At 50.1% G+C, this 21,496-nt stretch overlaps 1 protein-coding gene across 3 annotated transcripts in view; it reads right to left on the bottom strand.

Annotated features, from left to right (window-relative positions):
- cabin1 (calcineurin binding protein 1) overlaps positions 1 to 21,496 on the bottom strand; it is a 57,857-nt gene that overhangs the window by 20,663 nt on the left and 15,698 nt on the right. For 2 of the 3 annotated variants that reach the window (XM_030369683.1, XM_030369684.1), the window contains exons 19-31: positions 19,989 to 20,104; positions 19,448 to 19,609; positions 16,994 to 17,200; positions 16,522 to 16,667; positions 15,578 to 15,839; positions 14,893 to 15,063; positions 14,215 to 14,304; positions 13,429 to 13,589; positions 13,072 to 13,187; positions 10,533 to 10,592; positions 9,464 to 9,646; positions 8,431 to 8,903; positions 5,083 to 5,196 (exon numbers count right to left, since the gene is read on the bottom strand). In XM_030369683.1, coding sequence (XP_030225543.1) covers positions 5,083 to 5,196; positions 8,431 to 8,903; positions 9,464 to 9,646; positions 10,533 to 10,592; positions 13,072 to 13,187; positions 13,429 to 13,589; positions 14,215 to 14,304; positions 14,893 to 15,063; positions 15,578 to 15,839; positions 16,522 to 16,667; positions 16,994 to 17,200; positions 19,448 to 19,609; positions 19,989 to 20,104 — 2,261 coding nt within the window. The remainder of the gene's footprint in view (positions 1 to 5,082; positions 5,197 to 8,430; positions 8,904 to 9,463; positions 9,647 to 10,532; positions 10,593 to 13,071; positions 13,188 to 13,428; positions 13,590 to 14,214; positions 14,305 to 14,892; positions 15,064 to 15,577; positions 15,840 to 16,521; positions 16,668 to 16,993; positions 17,201 to 19,447; positions 19,610 to 19,988; positions 20,105 to 21,496) is intronic. The other variant, XM_030369685.1, reaches the window with a different exon arrangement.

Raw genomic sequence — 21,496 nt, 5'->3', positions numbered from 1 at the left:
TCAAAAGGATCCCGACAGAGAAGCACAACTTTTCTCTTTACCTTTCGCTTGATCCCAAACTGTTTGTTATTGTGTCCGACTCCAAGACTCGCTCAAGGGGAAGTCTCGCGATAGTTGAGAGTTCAGGAAGAGAAGGGTGGAGAGTTTGCTGTGTTGGATGTGAGAAAGCGTAGCTTTGTGTTATCCTGAAGATTTGGGTAAATGAGAGTTTACATTGTAATAGGGACATTTCCTGCAACAATGAGATGGGATTTCAGAGCGAGAATTGTCCTTGAGCGAGACTTGTTTGTACACAATAATGAACAGAACAACTATTTTACAGAATGTACATTTACGGGCGCTGTAGCCCCAAAGGATTGCATTGCAGACGGTTTTCTCGTTTGCATTCCGGCGTTCTTGCGCAATACTGGACATATTTCAAGAACTGTTGGCCACATAAGTCCTTAGACCCAATCCTTTTGGAAGCTAGTTTTACTTTGAAAGTACATTAACCATCTACCACAAAAGTGGTTCAAAGTAAACAACATTGAAACTGCGGCCAAAGTTGACCTGCTGTAAACTGAAAAGAAATGCCCTTGCCAAACGGTAACTGTAAAAATTATTGCGCGCGCACACGCACACACACACACACACACACACACACACACACACACACACACACACACACACACACACACGGAGCAGTGCTGTGTTAGCAGTAACTCCCCCAAGGCACACACATGTTGAGCTGACCATGTAAGTACATAGGGCTCTCCCATACCCTTCAGCGTACATACATTGCATGGTGGTCCCTACAGAGCAGCTTCACACTCCCAGTTTACTGCATCTGTTTCCTGTCATGACCCCGGGGAGACCGGGGGACCCAGGAACCCTGGGAATACCCAGGAGCAGGGCAGTTTAAAACCTCTCTTAAACAGCACAGCCTCCCTCACAGCTCTGCCCAGGACCGTACAGGAAAACTACACACGTGCGACACGCGATACGATAAGAACAACACACGTTTCAAAATACGCTTGCGACGCCGTCGGTGGAGCCCGAGAAGTTCTCAGCGGCAGAGCGAGAGAGCGTTAGGGAAGGACGGCTCGCGACTCACCATCACCGTAGGAAAAAGCTAGTCCATTGGCTCCGGAGCTACTCCCGCGGTCGCTCTCTTTTGGACAGTTTCCCGCTGGCCGGAGTCGTGCCAGCAGCAGCAGCAGCAGCAGCGGCGGGCGGCCCTAGCCGTGCCCCCCCACCCCCGAGAAGAGGCTCGTGCACCAGCAGCGAGGGGAGGGCTGCATGTGTGCGCTGGGGCTGCAAGAGCCGCCGGAGGAGAAAAATGGCAGGAACCGCGACCGCGCGCGGAACACAACACGAGCGAGAGGAGTAGGAGTAGAAGGAGGAGGAGGAGGAGGAGGCTGAGGCAGGGCTGACAGGAGCAAAACAAGCCCAGGGCTGAGGCAGGATGTCAGCGGCGGGAGAGGCTTCTTCTGACAGGCAAACTCGCTAGCTCCTCTCCGTCTCTCAAGCCTCGCCATCTCACAACATAACGCCCACACACTTACTTTCCCCCCTGACCCCACTACTCCCTCCCTCCCCTCTCTGCTCTGCTCCCTCTCACCACACACACACACACACACACACACACACACACACACACACACACACACACACACACACACACACACACACACACACACACACACACACACACACACACACACACACACACACACACGCGCGAGAAGAGCCAAGGCTTGGCTAGCCAATCAGGGTAGCAAGGCTGGATAAGTCCCGCCTGTTGAGAGCACACCCACGCACCAAAACACAGGAGTTGGGCGAGGAAGGGAGAGTGAGAGCACGAGTGCGGGGCGCGGAGAGGGTGTGATTCGAGGGGGGAGGAGGAGGAGGAGGTGGGAGAGCGTTGAGGTGGGAGATCACAAAGCGAGCAGTTAAAGGGAGCGGGAGCACGACGAGGGAGAAGCGCGCCCAGCCAGAGTTAAAGAGAGCATCGGCAGCACCGGGGTAAACACGGGGCGGGGGCGGCCGTACGCACACACACACACACACCCCCGCGGAGCAGAGGAGAAGAGGGAAGGAGACAAGACAAAGGCTGAAGCAGAAAGGGTGTCGCCTGCACGGGCGAGATAATGCCGCACGCACACGAGCACACAACAATGATTCATCGCAGCAGAAGTCCTGCGAGCAACAAGCCCACAGCGTGGTGACTGCCCACACCTTCTGCCTCTCTTGTCATTCCTGGACGTCTCTCTGCATCCCTCCTTCCTTCCTTCCTCCCACCCTCCCTCCCTCCCTGGCCGATCACAACAAACCCCCCCGACCAAACATATGCCTGGTTTTTTTCCCCCCGAGGTGCTGGAAAACTAAAACAGTTGGAGAACCTACCAGATCAGGAGGAGAGCGAGGAGGAACATTGCTGTCGAAGGCAGAAGTTGGCCTCTGGGATTGCAAATTACAACCAAACTCAACTTCAGGCACTCTATACATGTCCTAAGCTGGCTCAGTGCTCCACCCCCGCAACCCCCAGGCACAGAGCTCCACCTCCGCTGCATGTCGGCAAAGAGCCAACCCACTGGGTGTGAGGCTAGGGCTAGGGCAGGCAGCCTGCACAACCCAGTGGAACCCAAACACTGAGCACATTCAGTTTTGAACAGAATACATGGGTTTGCCCTTTTTATTGCATCTAGCATAAGGATGATACCATCTGACATGATATGAAGATAGTCAAAAATTGCTGTCGTGTGTCCATATGCTAATTCAGATAGGCTTGATGGTGGCATTTGCTTTTCCGCTTCCCCACAATATTGATGTTTCTGGACTTCCTCCTTCTGGTTTAATACAAATGACAAAGGATTGCCTTCATACATATAAATAAATAAGTAGACAAGCTATATTGTTTTTATCTTTTAAAGAATGCAATGTTGATGCCCAAAAACCAAACCATCTTCCATTTAGGCCAAACAGCAAGCAAAGATAATAGCCAAGAAAAGCCTACACCAAGTCGACGTGCAAAGCAGTTATCAGACACAATCTGATTTGAGACCGGAACAAGGCATTACATTTCGTTCTTTAGCAGAAAAAAAGAGAGGCATGCAATGCATGAGTTAAGGACTCTGGCTGTGTGTGTCTGTTTGTGTCTCTGTGTGTGTGTCTGTCGCTGTCTCTGTGTGCGTGCGTGTGCGTGCGTGTGTGTGTGAATATCAAGCCCCGGCACGCACAGGGGCGACTCTGCGGGGTAAGAAAACAGTACTCATCTGCAGCCAGAGGGTCAAAACAGCTGAACACAGTCGATTTCTCTTTCCTGCCATCACACGTCCTGCAGCTCATAGTACATCAGCCGTTGACACCAAAGCTCCTGATTACCTGGTATCACCCATACACCTCCTGGACCGACCCAAAGCCGTGGCTGCAGTCGAAAAGCCCGTTTCTACGAGTGCCGCGACCGAGGTCGGAAGGCGCTAACCCAACGGCTGAAGGGGTTGATGACCAGAAAAACTGTTTTGACTTGGCCTCAAACCCGTGCCCATCAGGGGACGACGCAGACGGCATTAATTATTCAACGTGGCTCCGACTGATCTGCATCGTTTGGGGGGGCTCCGGTATATGGGTTACTTTAGGCCGGCTGGGTACGAACGAACCAGCCAAGAGTGGGAGGCAAAAGTAGGGCATGGGGGGGACACTACATATGGCATGCCCAGCGTTCACCACCTGCCACCAGCGAGCTGTGCGTGCTTCACCAGCACGACGTGTCCAGGAAGTGACCACCCCATAGGATTAGGATCCAAGAAGGGCTTTGGTCCCACACTCCGCTGCTCCCCATTCCGGCATTCCGGTTCTGCTCAGTCCTTCACCAAGGAATGACAGCAATGACCCATTTAGTTTTATGCCAACGGTCGGCCAGGCTTGTGAACCAGCGGTCAGGTCACCGGCTCCAGAATGCATATCTGTTCCACGCGTGTAGTACACCCACTTTTCCCCGGGCACTAACTATTTTCTGTCGACGAGCACAGGAGTCGATTCGCCAGAGTGTAACGTGCGTTAAAATCCTCTCTTCTTCGGTTATTCGAATAAACCAAGCGCCAGCAGTGCAATCTTACCAAGGCCTGGTTTATAAATACACAGGGGGGGGGGGGGGGGGGGGGTTATGATATACTCCCATGTAGGCTGGGAGAGCCACTGCTAGGGAGGGAGGGAGGGAGGGAGGAGGAGACACTAAAGCTCCAACAGTTGGTGTAGGGAGGCAGCAGGTTTTGCTCCAGAAGGAGGTTCAGGGAGCCAAATGGGGCTGAGCTCTGTGGCTCTGCCAACTCTACCCCCACCCCCATCGCCGCTGCTCCCTTACCCCCCACCACCCCCGAACCCGCCGCCCCCCGCTCCTACACACTTTCGGGCAACCTTCACTTTGTGTCCGCAACACACCTGCCCTCCGACCAGGTTATCAGAGGAAAGCACCGGAACGAAAGGGGGCGAGGGGACGGAATCGCTCACATTCCTCGAGACGCTCGCGGACGGCGCCGTGCCTCCGCCGATGCCCGGCGACCGTAGCCGTGATGATTGTGTCCGTGTGGACGCCATTCAAGGGAGATGAGTGTCACGTGAAATGCACTCCGGATCAACACAGTCGTTTCCTTGGATGGAACCCTCTGTAAGACTCGTCAACGAGGCAGACAAGAGAACAATACCCCCCCCCCCCCCCCTGTTTTCCTATTCAGCAAACAGCCTTTGTGTCTGGGGTTTGACCACATTCAGGCTTGTTTGAGTGCATTAAATAGATTCTGGTGAATAGCGAAAATCGCAAGTATTACAGAAATGATAATGGGCTCTTTGATACCCTGAACCGATTCACAATGCACGGCTGAACACATTAAACAGAAAAGGATAACACCTAATAAAGCTCGAAAATTGTCAGATTGTCTTTTTAGTGCATGAATGTCAAATTATTATGTCTAATTAGCTATTACCACCTGCAGAAGTATACAACATGTGAAACTATCAAAGTGAGTGTTTCTCCTAAGCAGTACATGAGGCATAGAGGTGCCAGATCTGGAGTAAACGGCCACTCTGCTGCGCGTCGTGCCTTACATTGAACAGGTTGGTCTTGTTTCTCTCGCAGAAAAGTCCTTGTGCTGGCATGTGCTTGAGCTGTTGCCATGGGACACCGCTTCCTAGCAACACATCTCGGGCCCACTGTAGGTTCTGAGGAGAGAGAGAAAAAGAAAGCAATGATTATTCACGCGCACACACACACACACACACACACACACTAGATCTGTGGACATGGGTGAGGATGGAAACACAGCAGCATTTCACCGCTTCGTTTGGCAATAACAGGAACAACCCAAACCCCCAGAAACACTCTCTCACACTGGAGGCCGTGGTCGGTGTTCTGCAGCCAGGGGGAAACGGACAAAAGGGGGGGAAAGGAAAACAACAACAACCACGACGAGGAAAACATGCTCCTGATCCGAGGGGAGCAGGAACACGGAGGCATGCACGGCTGTGACTCACACGCCAGTGAGTCACAGCACGCGGGCGTCTAACCTGCAGGCCGGCCAGCTACCTACACATGCCTGTTTGCCGGATAACAGCAGATTACTGCTCCGTGCCCCCCCCCCCCCACAGCGGGGAGCCTCGCAGGCCCCAGTCAATAAAAGAAAAGGTGGGGAATTAAATGGAAAAGGTCCAAAAGGCTTTTAAAGTGGGCGGAAGGGGGGGGGGGGGGGGGGTAAGGGGGGGAGTTGGTGTAAAGGCAAACAACTTCATCACATCATGTCGTCAATCAGGCGAGCGTGGCTCCGATCCCCTGGCGCGCGGGGGGCCTGACGTAACTTCTACTTTCATCCTGGCGTACAAAGAGAAGCAAGAAGTCATACACCAGAGGGGGAAGCCGTGGCCGAATATCAGCGGTTGACTTCAGAGGCTGTCGGAGCGACAAGACGGTTTGAAGACCTGAGCCGAGGGAGCACTGGATTGCATGGATTGCATGGATCAGAGGGAATCAGGGAGTATCTGTTGTTGTTGCTGTTGTCGATTGCAACTTCGCCAGAGGGAAGATCATGTAGTCATTGCACGGCTCAAAAGGTCTGGGTTTGATTCTCCGAAGTCTACATCCTAACCGGCATGCATCGGTGAGTGAGTCAACCCACCCCTGCCAGCTCCTTAATGCCACCACGCAGGTTGCTTTGTCACTTTGGCAGACGCTTTGAGTCAACTCGGACAGTAATATTGAGTATTACTGTAGGGATCTCATCCAAATGTACATTTAATCAGGAGGTTGTTTCTATGGACTTGATACACAGCCCAAATGAAAATATGTGAATAACGTATTCAGTAGTTCACCCCTCTTTAAATTAGCATAACCGGTTCTGTATGTTTGTTCAAAATGTTTGGGGGTATTTATTTTTTAAGTTTGCATACAGAATGCATCCAGCGTCTATTCTCAACCACAGCCCACATGTCAACACTTCCATTAACGTCTAGATAAAATGTAATCAAGATGTACAAAGCCATTTCCTGTAGGCACACCATCCCTGTAATGGAACCAGGACCATTTCCTCTAGGCCTCCAGAAACAGTCTAATGGAATCCAACCAGTCTGGAGATAGCGGGTTGTATGGTACACGGGTATCCAAGGCAACGCAAAAGTGACATTTGGGAGTGATGGCCCACAGTTGACGGGGTTAACCGACATCCTTTTTGCAATTCACTGATGAAGATCGGCTTTGGTCTTCTTATGAGGTATACGGAAACTTGAAACGAAAAACAGAAAAGTTGAAGGTAGTGGGTTATTTAAGCTTCATTATCAAGCCAGTGTGGAGGAGGTAGAGATGTTGTAGCAAAAAAGCACACACATCGGTCTAACCATAAGCTGCCGCTGCAAAATGTGCAGCCTCATTCAGCATGAGCCACACTATCTCTCAGCTGCTGATGGTGCGATAACCACATCCAGGGACCAGACTCGCATACCTGGTGAACGAAGGTCCGATGTGCGGGACACACCGAGGAACCTTGTGGTTCTCGCTCAAACTTCTTCCTCACAATTGAATCCCAACCAAGGAAAATAAATACGCTAAACATGAGCCGCAATAACAAGGGACAGGAGGATGGCACAGCGAAAGCTCAACACAAGCTCCCCAGTGCCAAGCTGGCTGAGAGTGTGCACTGCGCTACCGCCCACACACACACGGACACGTGCGCACACACCGACGCAGAGACACACAAACGCCCGTGCACACACGCGGACAGACACACACACACACACACACACACACACGCTGTTTCAGCACTTCGTTTAAATCTGCAGGGATTCTGGGCAGGAAGTTCCAAACATTTAAATAAAACGGCTTAGTTTGGTGTTTTCTCCCTCACACCAACCCATAGAGACATGGTAGGGATGAGCTACACTTCGTTGTGGTGTTCTATAGGTTTGGAGGGGAATATTCTGCAGCAAATATCGACATTAAAAGTCCACCAAGAAAAGCAATAAAGGAATACTCTGACTTTTTGGGGAAATAAGGTTATTTTGTGCTGTCCCCTGAAGCAAGTGAGGCAAGAAGCGGCGTACAATTATTTACTCAATCAGCCCAGCGCTCGATTTGACATAGTTAGCTTTGAACAGAGTTATCAAAAATCAATGGAAGCAGCTGAGTTGGACTAGCTCCATCAGTGAAGTGATGGGAAAACACACCATTCCAGCTAACTCGAAGTAAAGAGGTTTTTTGCGATATCACAAATCTCTTTGTGAACATTTAATCTGTGTCTTTGTTCAACTCCCCTCTCGGTGTCGAGTTATGTCAAACCACCAAATGTAGCAATCAATATATCATATTTTGGTCGACTATAGATTTATAGATTCACTTTTCAAAGAGAGATGAATATCTTTACCTTGGAGAAGCTGTAATGTTGTGTTTTACCATCACTCACGGAACTAGTCTATCTCGCCTGCTACCATTGATTTTCACTCACTCTGTCAAACGCCAACTCTGTCAAACCCGAACTCTGTCCAACACTTGGCTTGGCTGACAGAGAGAAAAACCAAACAGGTGTAGTACTTCTCGGAATGGAAGTGAATAATTGTGGAAGGTGGTGGAAGTGAAGGATTGTGGGAGGTGGTGGGGGTGGAAGTGAAGGATTGTGGGAGGTGGTGGTGGGGGCAGTGAAGGATTGTGGGAGGTGGTGGTGGGGGCAGTGAAGGATTGTGGGAGGTGGTGGAAGCGAAGGAATGTGGGAGGTGGTGGGGGTGGAAGTGAAGGATTGTGGGAGGTGGTGGTGGGGGCAGTGAAGGATTGCGGGAGGTGGTGGTGGGGGCAGTGAAGGATTGCGGGAGGTGGTGGTGGGGGCAGTGAAGGATTGTGGGAGGTGGTGGAAGTGAAGGATTGTGGGAGGTGGCGGTGGGGGCAGTGAAGGATTGTGGGAGGTGGCAGGGTCCTACCTGCTGGGTCTTGCTGTTGGAGTAGAAGAAGGCCAGGCGGTACAGGCTCTTGTAGTGCTGCGGGAAGCGGCCCAGGCAGAGGAAGAGGGCGCGCACGCACAGCTCCACCAGCAGGCGGCGCTGCTCCTCCGGCTCGGCCGGCAGGGCCTTGGGGACCTCCACCGCCTCCAGGGGAGGGGGGTCCGGCTTCTTCTTGCTGTCGCTGGCCGGGGTCTGGGGGGCGGCCGGCTGGGGGAGGGCCTGCTTTGGAGGAGTGACGGCGACGGCTGCAGGCGGGAGCTGGGGGCAGGGCTCCGTGTGGGGGGGTACGGCGGCTGGGACCCCTGGGGGGTCCGGGGGTCCGGGGGCTCCGGGGGGCGAGGTGTCGGCAGCAGGCGGGGGGCCGCACACGGGGTCCGCCACGCCCTGGGGGACGGGGTTCTCCTGCAGGACCCCCGGAGGTCCTTCCAACGGGCCCTTCTCTCCGTGGGGGGCTGAAGGAGAAAAGGGGGTTTGAAATTCACTTTCAAACCTTTAATGAAATCAAAAAGTAAAAAAAAAACATTAATTTAAATGTGTAATTTTACCATCCATAGTTGTAACTGTATTTTCCAGCTGAGAATTGAACACCATGGAAGGCCAAACTGAATAATGGCCCTTAATAACCTCTTCGAGTTAACAAAAGTATAGAGTCAAATCGTGGTATTGAATCAAACGTTCGTGCTAAATGTCGATCGAACCGAAATAAAACCAGTAGGTACATTTCCGTTGGGCTCGCTCCAGTCAAGCATGTTCTTGTTCCGGTTATAAAGGCCCTAGAAAAACATTCCACATCAGAATGAGTAGGCGTGACGTACGCAATGTTTTTTTGTGCGTGTGCCAATTACCATCACGGAAAGAGCTTTGACATTTTGAACCCATTAACAAAAAAAAAAAAAACAGTTGGAAACACAGAGCCTGACGCAAACAGGTTGGTTGAGAAGCACAGTAGGCCTTTTACTAAAGCCCAGAATGGGGGCCCCCCCCAAGCTCAGGGGCCTCCAAGTGGTCGTACCCGGGTCCTCCGGTGTGGCCCTCGTCTCCTTCAGGGGCGTGTTGTTCTCCGACGAGGAGGAGCTGACCTTCCCAGAGTTCATCTTCAGGCTGCTGTCCTGGGAGGAGGCGGGGTCGGCGAAGATATCCTGGGTGGAGTTGGAGTCGGACAGCACCAGCACCAGCTCGCTGTCGTGGCTGCGCTCTGCGGAGGTAAGGGGGGGAGGGAGGGGGTGGGGGGGGGGGAGACACGACAGCAGACAAAACAATGAAAGTCACGTGGCCGGATGCTACACACTGAAGGACTGTTGGAATATGAATGCTATGGTATCACCTTCAGCCTCGGGTTATTGGGACTAGAGTCGTATAACGGAGACACTGACTTTTTGAGTTTTAGCGTAGCGGTGCTTTCAGCGACTCAGTGCGATTAGATTAGCAAAAAAAACAATAGTCATCTATATTCTTTAAACCACATCAGAGACGCATACGTTTAGCGAAATGCTGTGCAGGCCGTTTGTTTAGAGGCAGTTAATAGGCGTGTGCTTCTAACAAAGCCAATGCCTTTGTTTTAAATAAAAGAACAAACATTATTAGTGCTGCATTAAGAATAGAAACACGTGGTACCCATCCTCACACTAATGCTAAGACTCCAGTCCTCTAATGAAGCAAAGGTGTTTATTTGCAAGGGACGCCAACCCGAAATGCCAGCATTCATCCTAATTGCCACATTGTGTAGCTTCTGCGAGAAAAGCCCCTGGCAGGGGAGTTTACATAACAGAATTAGCAGGAGGTGCAAAACCCATTTGCAAACTCGAAGGAGAACGCACTCCAGGAACCTTTTCCCTGGTACGGCGTAGTAATTAGCTAATACCTCCGACTTTAAACAAGCGAGGAGAAAATGGGTTGCGAACGCGTGTGAATGAGTACGCAGGTAAATATACAGCCAGGACCGCGATGTCCCCAACAGGGCTTTTTTTCTTTTCCTTTTCTTAAAAATCGTAGCGGAATTCGTTCTACTATGGTTATTATTATTATTCATAAGCAACAACAACAGACACTGATTATAGTCTGGTGGGTATCAGCAGAAGTACCATTCAGGGAAGCCAGCATCATTGAAGATCTGGGCAGGCAGTAATCATGGTCAGAGGAGGCTGTAGGAGATATTTTAAAATGGGATCAAGGGGTGGTGGGGTGGTGGGGTAAAGCCCTCTCATCTGAGTGGATGTCACTTCCCTTTCGAAATGACTCCTCTCCCCCGACTCTGATTCAGACTCAAACCGTGCGTCAAACCAGGGGCACACTGAAGGCTCTCAGCGGCCTCTGGGATGGGGGGGGGGGGGGGGGGGGGGATTTGCATTTCATTTCACACCCAAACAACTCTGGTCACGGCAGACAGTTCCGAGGTAATAAGCGTGTTCTGATGCCCTGACAACCGGATTGATATTTCAGAAAGCAAAGAAAGGGATGCTCTTTTTTCTGGCTTGCTTTTTGCTGGTTGATGTGTAAATTGGTCTACAGGGTAAAAAAATAAATGGATTAAAGAATATGTGTCTTTTGATGAGGTACTAAGGTCTACACATATGCAGCGTTTGAAATCTTTATGAACATTACCATAACTGCGGTTCGAGTCGATACAAAGAGCTAGGCCTATTGTCAATTATTTAGTATAAAATGATTATTTTTATATTTCCTTGGATTTACGTGCATCCTTTGTATTATTTTTCAAATCCAATCGTGGTGGTTTTGGTCTTGAGTCTGAATCAGGCCTCACATCCATTAGGCTAAACCAACCAGGGTTTAGGACCCAGGAGGGCTCGTAGCCGCGTCATGGTTGTACATTCTCACAGTCATTAGACATATGTGTCACCGCTCAGACACGTCCTTCCTGACAAGGCACCTTTCACATCAATCACATTATTGGAACACAAAAAAAAACCTGGATAGTTAACACCCCACCAACACCAAAGTCAAAGCCTTTCAGCCCGTTTAGGTGAACCCCGAATCCAGAGAAGTGAACCCCACACCTTTCAGTGAACCGTGAGTCATTAAGGTCTCACACTGTGCAACCATCACCTCATTATATCCACATGCGTATGCATCAATATCAATATACATATAAACACGGCAAAGCAGGTGGTAGAAGCAAGCAGGCAGAGAGGTAGCAGGCAGGCAGGTAGGCAGGTAGGTAGGAAGGAATCTGAAAAGGGTGAGAAAAACTGGCCACATGGGACAACATGGCTGCAGAATTCACACAATTTGCAATCAATCATCATGATTCGGGGAAAAGGGTTGGATTGAAATGATGAGATCACGAGGTAGGGAATTTGGCCATGCTATTTCTGAAAAATCAAACTTATTCATTTTTCATCCCTAGGACAATCGGATCGATTAATTTAGGGCAGAGGGGGAATGCAATTAACCGCGTCTTATCATATTGTTGTTTTTCTTATAGACATAGACAAAGAAAATCCCACCATAATAAAGCCCATGTGTCTATACAATCATATGGAGATGATTTAATGTAAAAAGAAACCACACACAGATTGCTGTGAGTTTCATGGTCAAGTATTGCGTAATAAAAACATACTTACTTAACGTCAATAAATTATAGAGCAGAAAGCTTTTCCCCGTTGAGCCCATAGCAATTACGCCGCACTGCGATACGTTTAGTAATAAATACCAAGTCAACTTAATCAGTACACACTCGTAGGAGTGGAAGGGGAGGAGGATAATATGACGGAATGGGATTGAATAAGGGAGAGTAACAAAACCGGGACTACAGAAATAAATAATTCAGTAGCCATATTGCCCACTTCACCAATAACAATCACCCAGTGTGTGCATTTAAGGGCTGGAGGGGAGAGGTGGGAGGGGGGGGGGGGGGGTGGGGGATGTGTGGCAGGGATCATCATCATCATCATCCTTATCGTTATTATCATCATCAGCATCATCATCATAATAATCATTACCCAGCCCATAATGTACAGGGTTGTAGCCTCAAGGGCTCACCCCCTAGGGCCCATCCAAGGCCCTGCACCCAAGGGTCGCACCCAAGGGCTTGCACCCAAGGGCCTGCACCCAAGGGCCTACACCCAGGGGGCCTGCACCCAAGGGCCTGCACCCAAGGGTCGCACCCAAGGGCCTGCACCCAAGGGCCTCCACCCAGGGGGCCTGCATCCAAGGCCCTGCATCCAAGGGCCTGCACCCAAGGGCCTCCACCCAGGGGGCCTGCACGATGGACCATCACCGAGGGGGGCCTGCACCCAGGGGCCTCCACCCAAGGGCCTCCACCCAGGGGGCCTGCACGATGGACCATCACCGAGGGGGGCCTGCACCCAGGGGCCTCCACCCCAGTGTCTAAGTCTGCGACTGTACCATCAGCCTGCTGCCGCCGCCGCTCCTGCTCCAGCCCCTGCTGCTCCTCCTGCTGCTCCAGCCCCTGCTGCTCCTCCTGCTGCTCCAGCCCCTGCTGCTGCTCCTCCTGCTGCTCCAGCCCCTGCTGCTGCTGCTCCTCCTGCCGCTGCCGCTGCTGCCGCCGCTCCTCCACCCCCTGCTGCTGCCGCCGGACACTCTTACGCTTGGCGTAATCGTGGTCCACCGGTGTGGCCGTGTAAGGCGGTGATGTCAGACCTGGGGTGGCAGTGTGCGAGGGTACGGGCGCTGCGCCGGGGGCGCTGGCGGGGGCCCCGGCGCCCATCGTCGACGAACAGCGGGAGTCCTCGTCCATGACGGAGAGGGGCTTCTCCCTGGGGAGGCGACCACACACACACACACACACACACACACACACACACACACACACACACACACACACACACACACACACACACACACACACACACACACACACACACACACACACACACACACAAGGACACACACACACGTAAGAGGGAGGGAGGGAGGGAGGGGACCCGCGATTTTTATTTATTTTTATTTCAAGAAGCTACGATTGGTGGATGCTCCTGTTGCCGTAAGCCAGCTCACTTCTCATTGGTCCTGGGCATGCTAGGCATGCTCTTCTCCTCGCCCCTGGCGAAGGGCCCCATGGCCCCCTCCACCAGCACGCTGAAGAACAGCTGGTGGTCCGGGTCTGTGCCGCCGGCCTCCAGCAGCTTCAGGATGGTGGCGCTCATACGGAAGTACAACTGGTCGAGGGACATCGGGGAGAAGGGAGAGACATTGGGGATGAGAGAAGAGAGAGAGAAACAGACAGAAAGATATACAAAGAAAGAGATAAAGACAAAGAAAGAGAGAAACAGACAGAAAGATATACAAAGAAAGGGATAAAGACAAAGAAAGAGAAAGAAAGAGAAAGAGACAGAAAGATATATGAAAGAGATAAAGACAAAGAAAGAGAAGGAGAGATGAAGACAAAGAGAGATAAAAGAGAAAGAGATGCAAACAAAATGAAAGACGAATTCAAAGAGAAAGAGAGATAACTACAAGCAGAAAGTGAGACAAAGAAAGATGCCTACAAAGAGAGAGAGATAAAGGGATAAAAAGAGAGAGGGCGAGGTCGAGTGCGAGAGAGACAGAGACAGAGACAGAGAGAGAGAAAGAGAGAGAGAGACGGAGACGGAGACGGAGACAGAGACAGAGACAGAGAGAGACAGAGAGAGAGAGAGAGACAGAGAGTGAGAGTGAGAGTGACAGAGACAGAGACAGAGACAGAGAGAGAGAGACAGAGAGAGAGACAGAGAGACAGAGACAGAGACAGAGAGTGAGAGTGAGAGTGACAGAGACAGAGACAGAGAGAGAGAGCGAGCGTACCTCCAGGGCCTCCATGGCCAGATCAGGGGGGTTGTGGTAGTGGATTTTGCGCGGGTACCTCGCGGCCTCCTCGTGCAAATAGTGCGCTGCCTGAAGAACCAAATGAAATGCATCATTAACAAGTTACCATTATCCTCGCCGTTATTACCCCCACCCAAACAGCAAACGACCTCGGGATCCGCCGTGTGTGCCGGCTCTCCCTCCTCCTAATTATTCTTCGTACCGGGGCTGATCCGTGACTAACGCCGCGTATTGTTCGGTAACGCGGGGCAACCCGCGGGGGCGGGGGTGAGTCGGAGGTCAGGCCTCCTTGTTTCCCTTTGTAGGTGGGTGATCCAACCGATGGCAGGAGAAATACACGAGGCACATATAGATCCTGAACCTACCCACCGACGCATGGCAGCGCTGATCCATAATGTAATTTATGAGTTTCAGTTGACCGAACACATTGTTTGGCTGCTCTTGTGCTGCTGAAAAAGCCCATAAGGTCAAAACTTGCGTCACTCTACCAAAAGTTTACCATTCACGTTTTTTTTCCTCACCGACGGACGATGTTAGTCCGTCATTGTGTCTCTGAAACTCTCAAAAAGTGAATTTCTAAATCCACTGCTTACTTTTCACAGAACGACGGTTACACACACGCGCAGAGTTTAATGTGAGCCATGTGGAGATCTAGACCTTCTTGTAGAGCTGCAGGTACTCTTTGGGGGGCTGCTTGCGTTTCTCCGCCATCTTGCCCAGCATGTAGTGGATCAGCCACTCCTCCTCGTCGCTGTCCCCGTCGCACCGAGACGCCCCCTGGAAACACTGGAAGGCCGTCGCCAGCATGGAGTCCCTCCGGTCCTCCATCTAACACACACACACACACACACACACACACACACACACACACACACACACACACACACACACACACACACACACACACACACAGAGGAAGTGAGCCATCAAACACGGAGCATCAAATCCATCCGTTGCTACCGGACAGCCTTCCAAGACGAGGTGCTAGCCGAAGCGACAAGCGTGACAACATGACATATGTTCAGTGGACCGGACACCAAACTACCAGAGTACAAGACACTGGAGCCATCCAACCACACGTCCGACTGAATTCCCCCTCGCATTTCTGCTCCAACCGAGACGATCAACCGATGACGGAAAATGTTTTGCCCTCGATAGGTTTGATTGCGAACAATCTGGTGGAAAATAATTAGCAGGGTGGTATACGATCAAACTATTGAACGAACCACACAAAAACATATTGGATGATCTGGACAAATCAAGATAAAAAAGAAAAAAGAAAAAATTACAAAATCTGTTTTCCGGTTCCAACCGGTTTCTCCCGGCCGTCTCTGCGCCTCACCTGTGTCACCACCTCCTGGGGAAGCTCCGTGCGCCACTGCTTGAGCTGGCGCGAGGCGAAGGAGTGCAAGGCGTAGGAGATGGTGCCGTACTCGATCCACAGCGACAGGTTGGACACGTCGATCTCCAGGGCCCGCCGGAAGCAGCCCAGCACGGCCTGGGCGTGCTTCCACACGGGGCCGTCACTCTTCAGCTCGTTGGAGTTCAGCTTCTCCTGGATGCGGCTGGCCCGCGCCAGAGCCATGCCCGCCCACGAGTCGAACCTGCACCGGGGGGTCGAAGGGCACGCGTGAGGGGTGCATTCGACCTCGGATAGGCTGCACCACGGGACGCTGCTCTGGGGCTGAGGCTGACGTGTTTTTAGAGGATCATGAGTAGTGTTTGATGGTCGTGATTAAAAAATAACGATGTCTGATATTTAAAATATTTAAATGTTATGATGCATTATATTTCATTAGTTATGCATAAAATATGATATTGGATTATCATATTTTTTTAAAAGTGCATGATTTCAGACTTCTAAATGTTGAGTGTGTGGTAGATCATGTTTTCACACAAAGAGGGCATTTTTATACGAATTTAGGACAAAAAATTATCTTTGACATTTGATAAAGATCATTTGACATTTTCCATCCATCGAGTTCAGACTGTGGTTTAACTCGCAAAATTGTAATCTCTGAGATTATCGTTTCGTTATCTATGGGGTAACCTTTGGCGATAATCTGCCATTTTTCACCAGAACACACATCCCTGCTGGTTACATTTATAATACTACCAACCAATATTATACTTCCCTCAGTGGGACATGACTCAAAACCAGTCGGTGATGGATAGTGAATAACAATTATTTACATGAAATGCTCAAGATCGCCACTTTAACTGAAGTCATATAAAAATAACACAAGGATTAAGACGAGGAAGAGAGACCATGAACCCCTTGCCCACCTGTCGGGACACACGCAGATGTCATGCATGTAGAACTTGATGGCCTTGGACTGCTCCTTGTTCTTGAAGTGGTAGTCGGCCAGCAGGTAGAATATCTCGTTTACGATGGGAGGTGCCGGGGCCCCGCCCTCAGGAAGACACGGCGCCTTGAGGATAAAACCATCGACCCGATGAAGGAATGAATGGCCCGCAGAAGAACATCAATATCGCAATTGATTAAGAACAAGTCGATTCCATGAGGAGGCGAGGATCACAAAGTGTGGTGTGGGGAGCCTCAGAGGGGCCCCAAACACATTAGGGGACCCGGAGAGCGGTGCTCGCAGAATAATCAGAGGAGGTGAATCACATCATCTGGAAGTGATCCAAAGCGAGGAAATACAGAAACATCAATACAGCCGCGATCGATAGGGTTTGATCTCAATTAGTCGCCACTCAGCTACAGCGCAGGAGACCGCGAAATCACCGCCCTCACCTTGGTGGCGGTGCCCTCGATGTAGGCCGCCACCTCGTCCATGGTGAGGGTGGGCGTGCCGCTGGGCGGGGCGATGCCGGAGAAGCGGCGCAGCAGGTTGGCCAGTTCGGCCGACACCGTGCTGGTCTTGTAGCTGTCGAACTCGGGCAGCGTTTTGGGCTTGAAGTACTGGAACATGAAGAGGGCGTTGCTCCAGAGCAGCTCCACCTGAGGTGTGGGGGGGGGGGGGGGGGGGGACCAGGGAGAGACGGGGGTTAAGAGCGCCTGTAGGCACCAGGGATGGGCATCACAGGGTACCTTCACGATAACAATACGCTACATGGCGATACCAATAATATCGCGATACAGCAATAATCAATATACTGTCAGACAATCCTATAACGTGAGTGAGTGAGTGAGTGAGTCACGAAACTCACTCAAAAACAGCACATTTTACACCTTTTTATTGGCAACCTTAATGTTGTTTTCTTCAAGCCAGTTGTTCGTCATCTTCGTCACCCGATCATCGGTAACTGAAGTCAGACCTCACCCTTCCATGCTGATCCTTGTATCATTGGCCGCTGTGCGTTAACTACACTGTGACGGCAGGCTATATTGAGGGTTTAATCCATGCTCAAGTCAGTAATCAACTTTGAGCCAGACATAATTTCCTCTTATTGCAGTGCATCAGTATGGGGCTGACCTTCAAACTATACCCTCTAAAGAAACGTATAAAACGGCGCCATAAACCGATTTATGTATTTTTTTTATTGTGTGTTTTAAAAATAACTTCATTTCCTTTTGCAGTTTTTATGATATTGCAATGGCAGCAGCTCTGGTTTGTGAACAGCGCTTGGGTCTGGCTGCCCCCTAGTGGACAGATTAGTGTGTAACTATTACACACTTCAGGAGAGCTTGATGGAGTTTGCTTTATTTTTTTTTAATTAGTTTTTTGGCTGGCTTCACGCGTTTTCAACCGAGCCCTTTGATTAAAACATCTGCATCACATCACTGACAGTATTTTGGATTGCAGCAACGGTTGCATCAGAAAGATTACAAAAAGCACTACTTTGAGTTAAGTGGCTTCAGAAGTCACAGCCAAAGAACACTCTGGCAAGGCGTGACTGTTCAGGAGTCTGTTCTGGGCTGAGCGGCTGAGTGAGTAAGATACAGTCAGACAGTCACCTAAAGGCACATTTCACATCGTTTTGGTCTCAACCCAAAATGTTAAAAATTACGTTTTGATAACGATTTTCAAAGCCAGTTATTTCTCAGTCAGATCTTTCTTACATTTGCCGCTGTGCGTTCATTGCACTGACAGGTGATACACCGGAGATAGAAGATTTAATCCATGCTCAATTCAGTCAATCGACTGTGGGCTGGACATAATTTTCTCTTAGATCTCGACTTCTACTCCCTCTAGTTCTCAGAAAGTATTTAGCAAGTCATGTAGTTCAATGTGAAACTAAATTGAGTTTCTTTAAGACCATTCAGCCTTTTGCTCTGTGTGGCTGTTTCAACAATGGTCCATTTTCCCTTTACCCAATACAGACGATTGTTACAGAATGTTTTTTTCACATGAACGCAGTCCCGGTCTGCTAGTAAGGACTGCCTATACCTAAATTAAAGTGTCCACTAGGGGGCATCCAAATACTATAAAAAGATGATCCACATCGACTGGTAGAAGTCTAATGTGCATCAAATGCAGATGAAGCCCATATTATGAGGGGTCATTACTGCCAGCATTAGGCTGCTGTGCTTGTTGGAGGCCGGCTGGTGGAGGTCGCTCAGTCGGGTCTAATGAAGAGACGCCCGCGGCTGCAGCTCCATTCAGGGTGAAGCATGCCTGCTCGCCGAACGAGAAAGTGTGAACATGGATTTCACCCCAATTTGTTTTCCGAATTAATGGGCCGAGTAACTTATTTGAACAGCAATTGCATTAATCGCATCTTCATAAAGATGCTGCTCCCACAGCATGTGATAAGAAAATGCGGACCTATAAAAGCTTAAACACAAAATTTTCATTTATTTAAGTTGACGGACGTCTACTATGGATAAAAGTGGTAACCTTTTGGCCTTCCACATGCAGGCATGCTTGTGTGCCAGGGTATCTGCAATAAACACGCAGAGGTTTGATATTTATTGGTTTCTACAATCTAAGATCTATGCAAATTATATTTAAAACTTTTTCATGCCTTTTAAACTCTCCAGTTCTCTGTCACAATATGTCACCTTTAAGAATACCAGACTTTTGAATAGTTGTGAACCCTTTGGCATGAGTGAGTGAGTGATCGAGTGATCGAGTGAGTGAGTGAGTGAGTGAGTGAGTGAGTGAGTGAGTGAGTGAGTGAGTGATCGAGTGATCGAGTGAGTGATCGAGTGAGTGATCGAGTGAGTGATCGAGTGAGTGATCGAGTGAGTGATCGAGTGAGTGATCGAGTGAGTGATCGAGTGAGTGAGTGAGTGAGTGAGTACCTGTGGAGAGGAGTGGTCCTCCAGGTAGCGAGCCTTGCTCTTCTTGCTGGGGTAACCATAGAGACAGAAGAAGCACTGCTCCAAGGCCATCTCCAGCTCCTCTTTGTAGGGATGGGCGTCGTCCTTCGACGAGGCCACAAGCTCCTTCTCCAGAACGCTGACCTGGATAAAAACACACACAAAAAAAAACGTTCAGTCAATGTTTCTCCAGTCATACTAACTGCACATTTCATTAATAGGGAGAAAATGTTATTCCACCCGAATTGATCAAAAAGGATCCTACTTTTTGCAACATTTTTAATAAACAAAATAAAGATTTTGTGAACTAAAGCAAAAATTGCTGTCCTACTCCCATCCTGTTCACGTTAGCATCCAAACCTAGCGGCTCTCTCATTTCAAAACAACAGCAAAAAAAAACACTTACACACTCCATTTGCACCTGACCTGCAGCCTCCATCATTAATTCATTAATTAATCAATTAATGAATCAATTAATTAATTAATTAATTAATTTGTTCGTTCGTTCAGGCTTTGCACTCACAAAGAACTTGAGCAGCGCGCCGTCCGATGTGCAGCAGCCGGAGCGGCGCCCCAGGTACTCGTGCGCCGTGCTCAGCAGCATCAGAGACGACGGCAGCATGGGCGTGTCCGACTCGTCTGGAGGGGAGGGAGCAGACGGGGCCACCGGGTTACCATGGTGAACCAAGTCTACCACCGGGTTACCATGGTGAACCAAGTCTACCATCGGGTTACCATGGTGAACCAAGTCTACCACCGGGTTACCATGGTGAACCAAGTCTACCATCGGGTTACCATGGTGAACCAAGTCTACCACCGGGTTACCATGGTGAACCAAGTCTACCATCGGGTTACCATGGTGAACCAAGTCTACCACCGGGTTACCATGGTGAACCAAGTCTACCACCGGGTTACCATGGTGAACCAAGTCTACCACCGGGTTACCATGGTGAACCAAGTCTACCACCGGGTTACCATGGTGAACCAAGTCTACCACCGGGTTACCATGGTGAACCATGACTACCACCGGGTTACCATGGTGAACTAAGTCTACCACCAGGTTACCATGGTGAACCATGACTACCACCGGGTTACCATGGTGAACCATGACTACCACCGGGTTACCATGGTGAACCATGACTACCACCGGGTTACCAGTCTACCACCGGGTTACCATGGTGAACCAAGTCTACCACCGGGTTACCATGGTGAACCAAGTCTACCACCGGGTTACCATGGTGAACCAAGTATACCACCGGGTTACCATGGTGAACCATGACTACCACCGGGTTACCATGGTGAACCAAGTCTACCACCGGATTACCAGTCTACCGCCGGATTACCAGTCTACCACCGGGTTACAATGGTGAACCAAGTCTACCAACGGGTTACCATGACTACCACAATGCAGGCAGCGACCATCAGACAGAGACATGGTCAAAGAGGCACACAGAGGGACAGAGATAATGAGACACACGTAGAGAACAGACACACGTAGAGAACAGACAGAGAGACTGAGAGATAATGAGACACACAGAGAACAGACACACAGAGAGACAGCGAGATAATGAGACACACAGAGAACAGACACACAGAGAGACTGAGAGATAATGAGACACACAGAGAACAGACACACAGAGAGACAGAGAGATAATGAGACACACAGAGAACAGACACACAGAGAGACAGAGAGATAATGAGACACACAGAGAACAGACACACAGAGAGACTGAGAGAGACCAGAATTTTGACACCATGCGGGCAGCGACCAAAAGACAACGAGAGAGTCGAAGAGACACACAGAAAGAACAGAGACAGAGAGGGAACAGAGGGAACACCCATGACCATCAGACCGAGACAATGAGAGAAGAGACACAGAGGGGAAGAGGAACACAGAGAGACGGAGACAGGCAGGGAAAGAGCCACGCACACAGAGCCACAGAGAAGGACAGAGACACACACACACACAACAGAGATGGAATTTAACTTTTTTGCCCACCAGCCACTGTGGCAGGTAGATTTAAAAATCGA

Source organism: Gadus morhua, chromosome 11 (assembly GCF_902167405.1).
Source record: "Gadus morhua chromosome 11, gadMor3.0, whole genome shotgun sequence".
Lineage (NCBI taxonomy): Eukaryota > Metazoa > Chordata > Actinopteri > Gadiformes > Gadidae > Gadus > Gadus morhua.
This window is presented reverse-complemented; position numbering and strand designations above follow the sequence as displayed.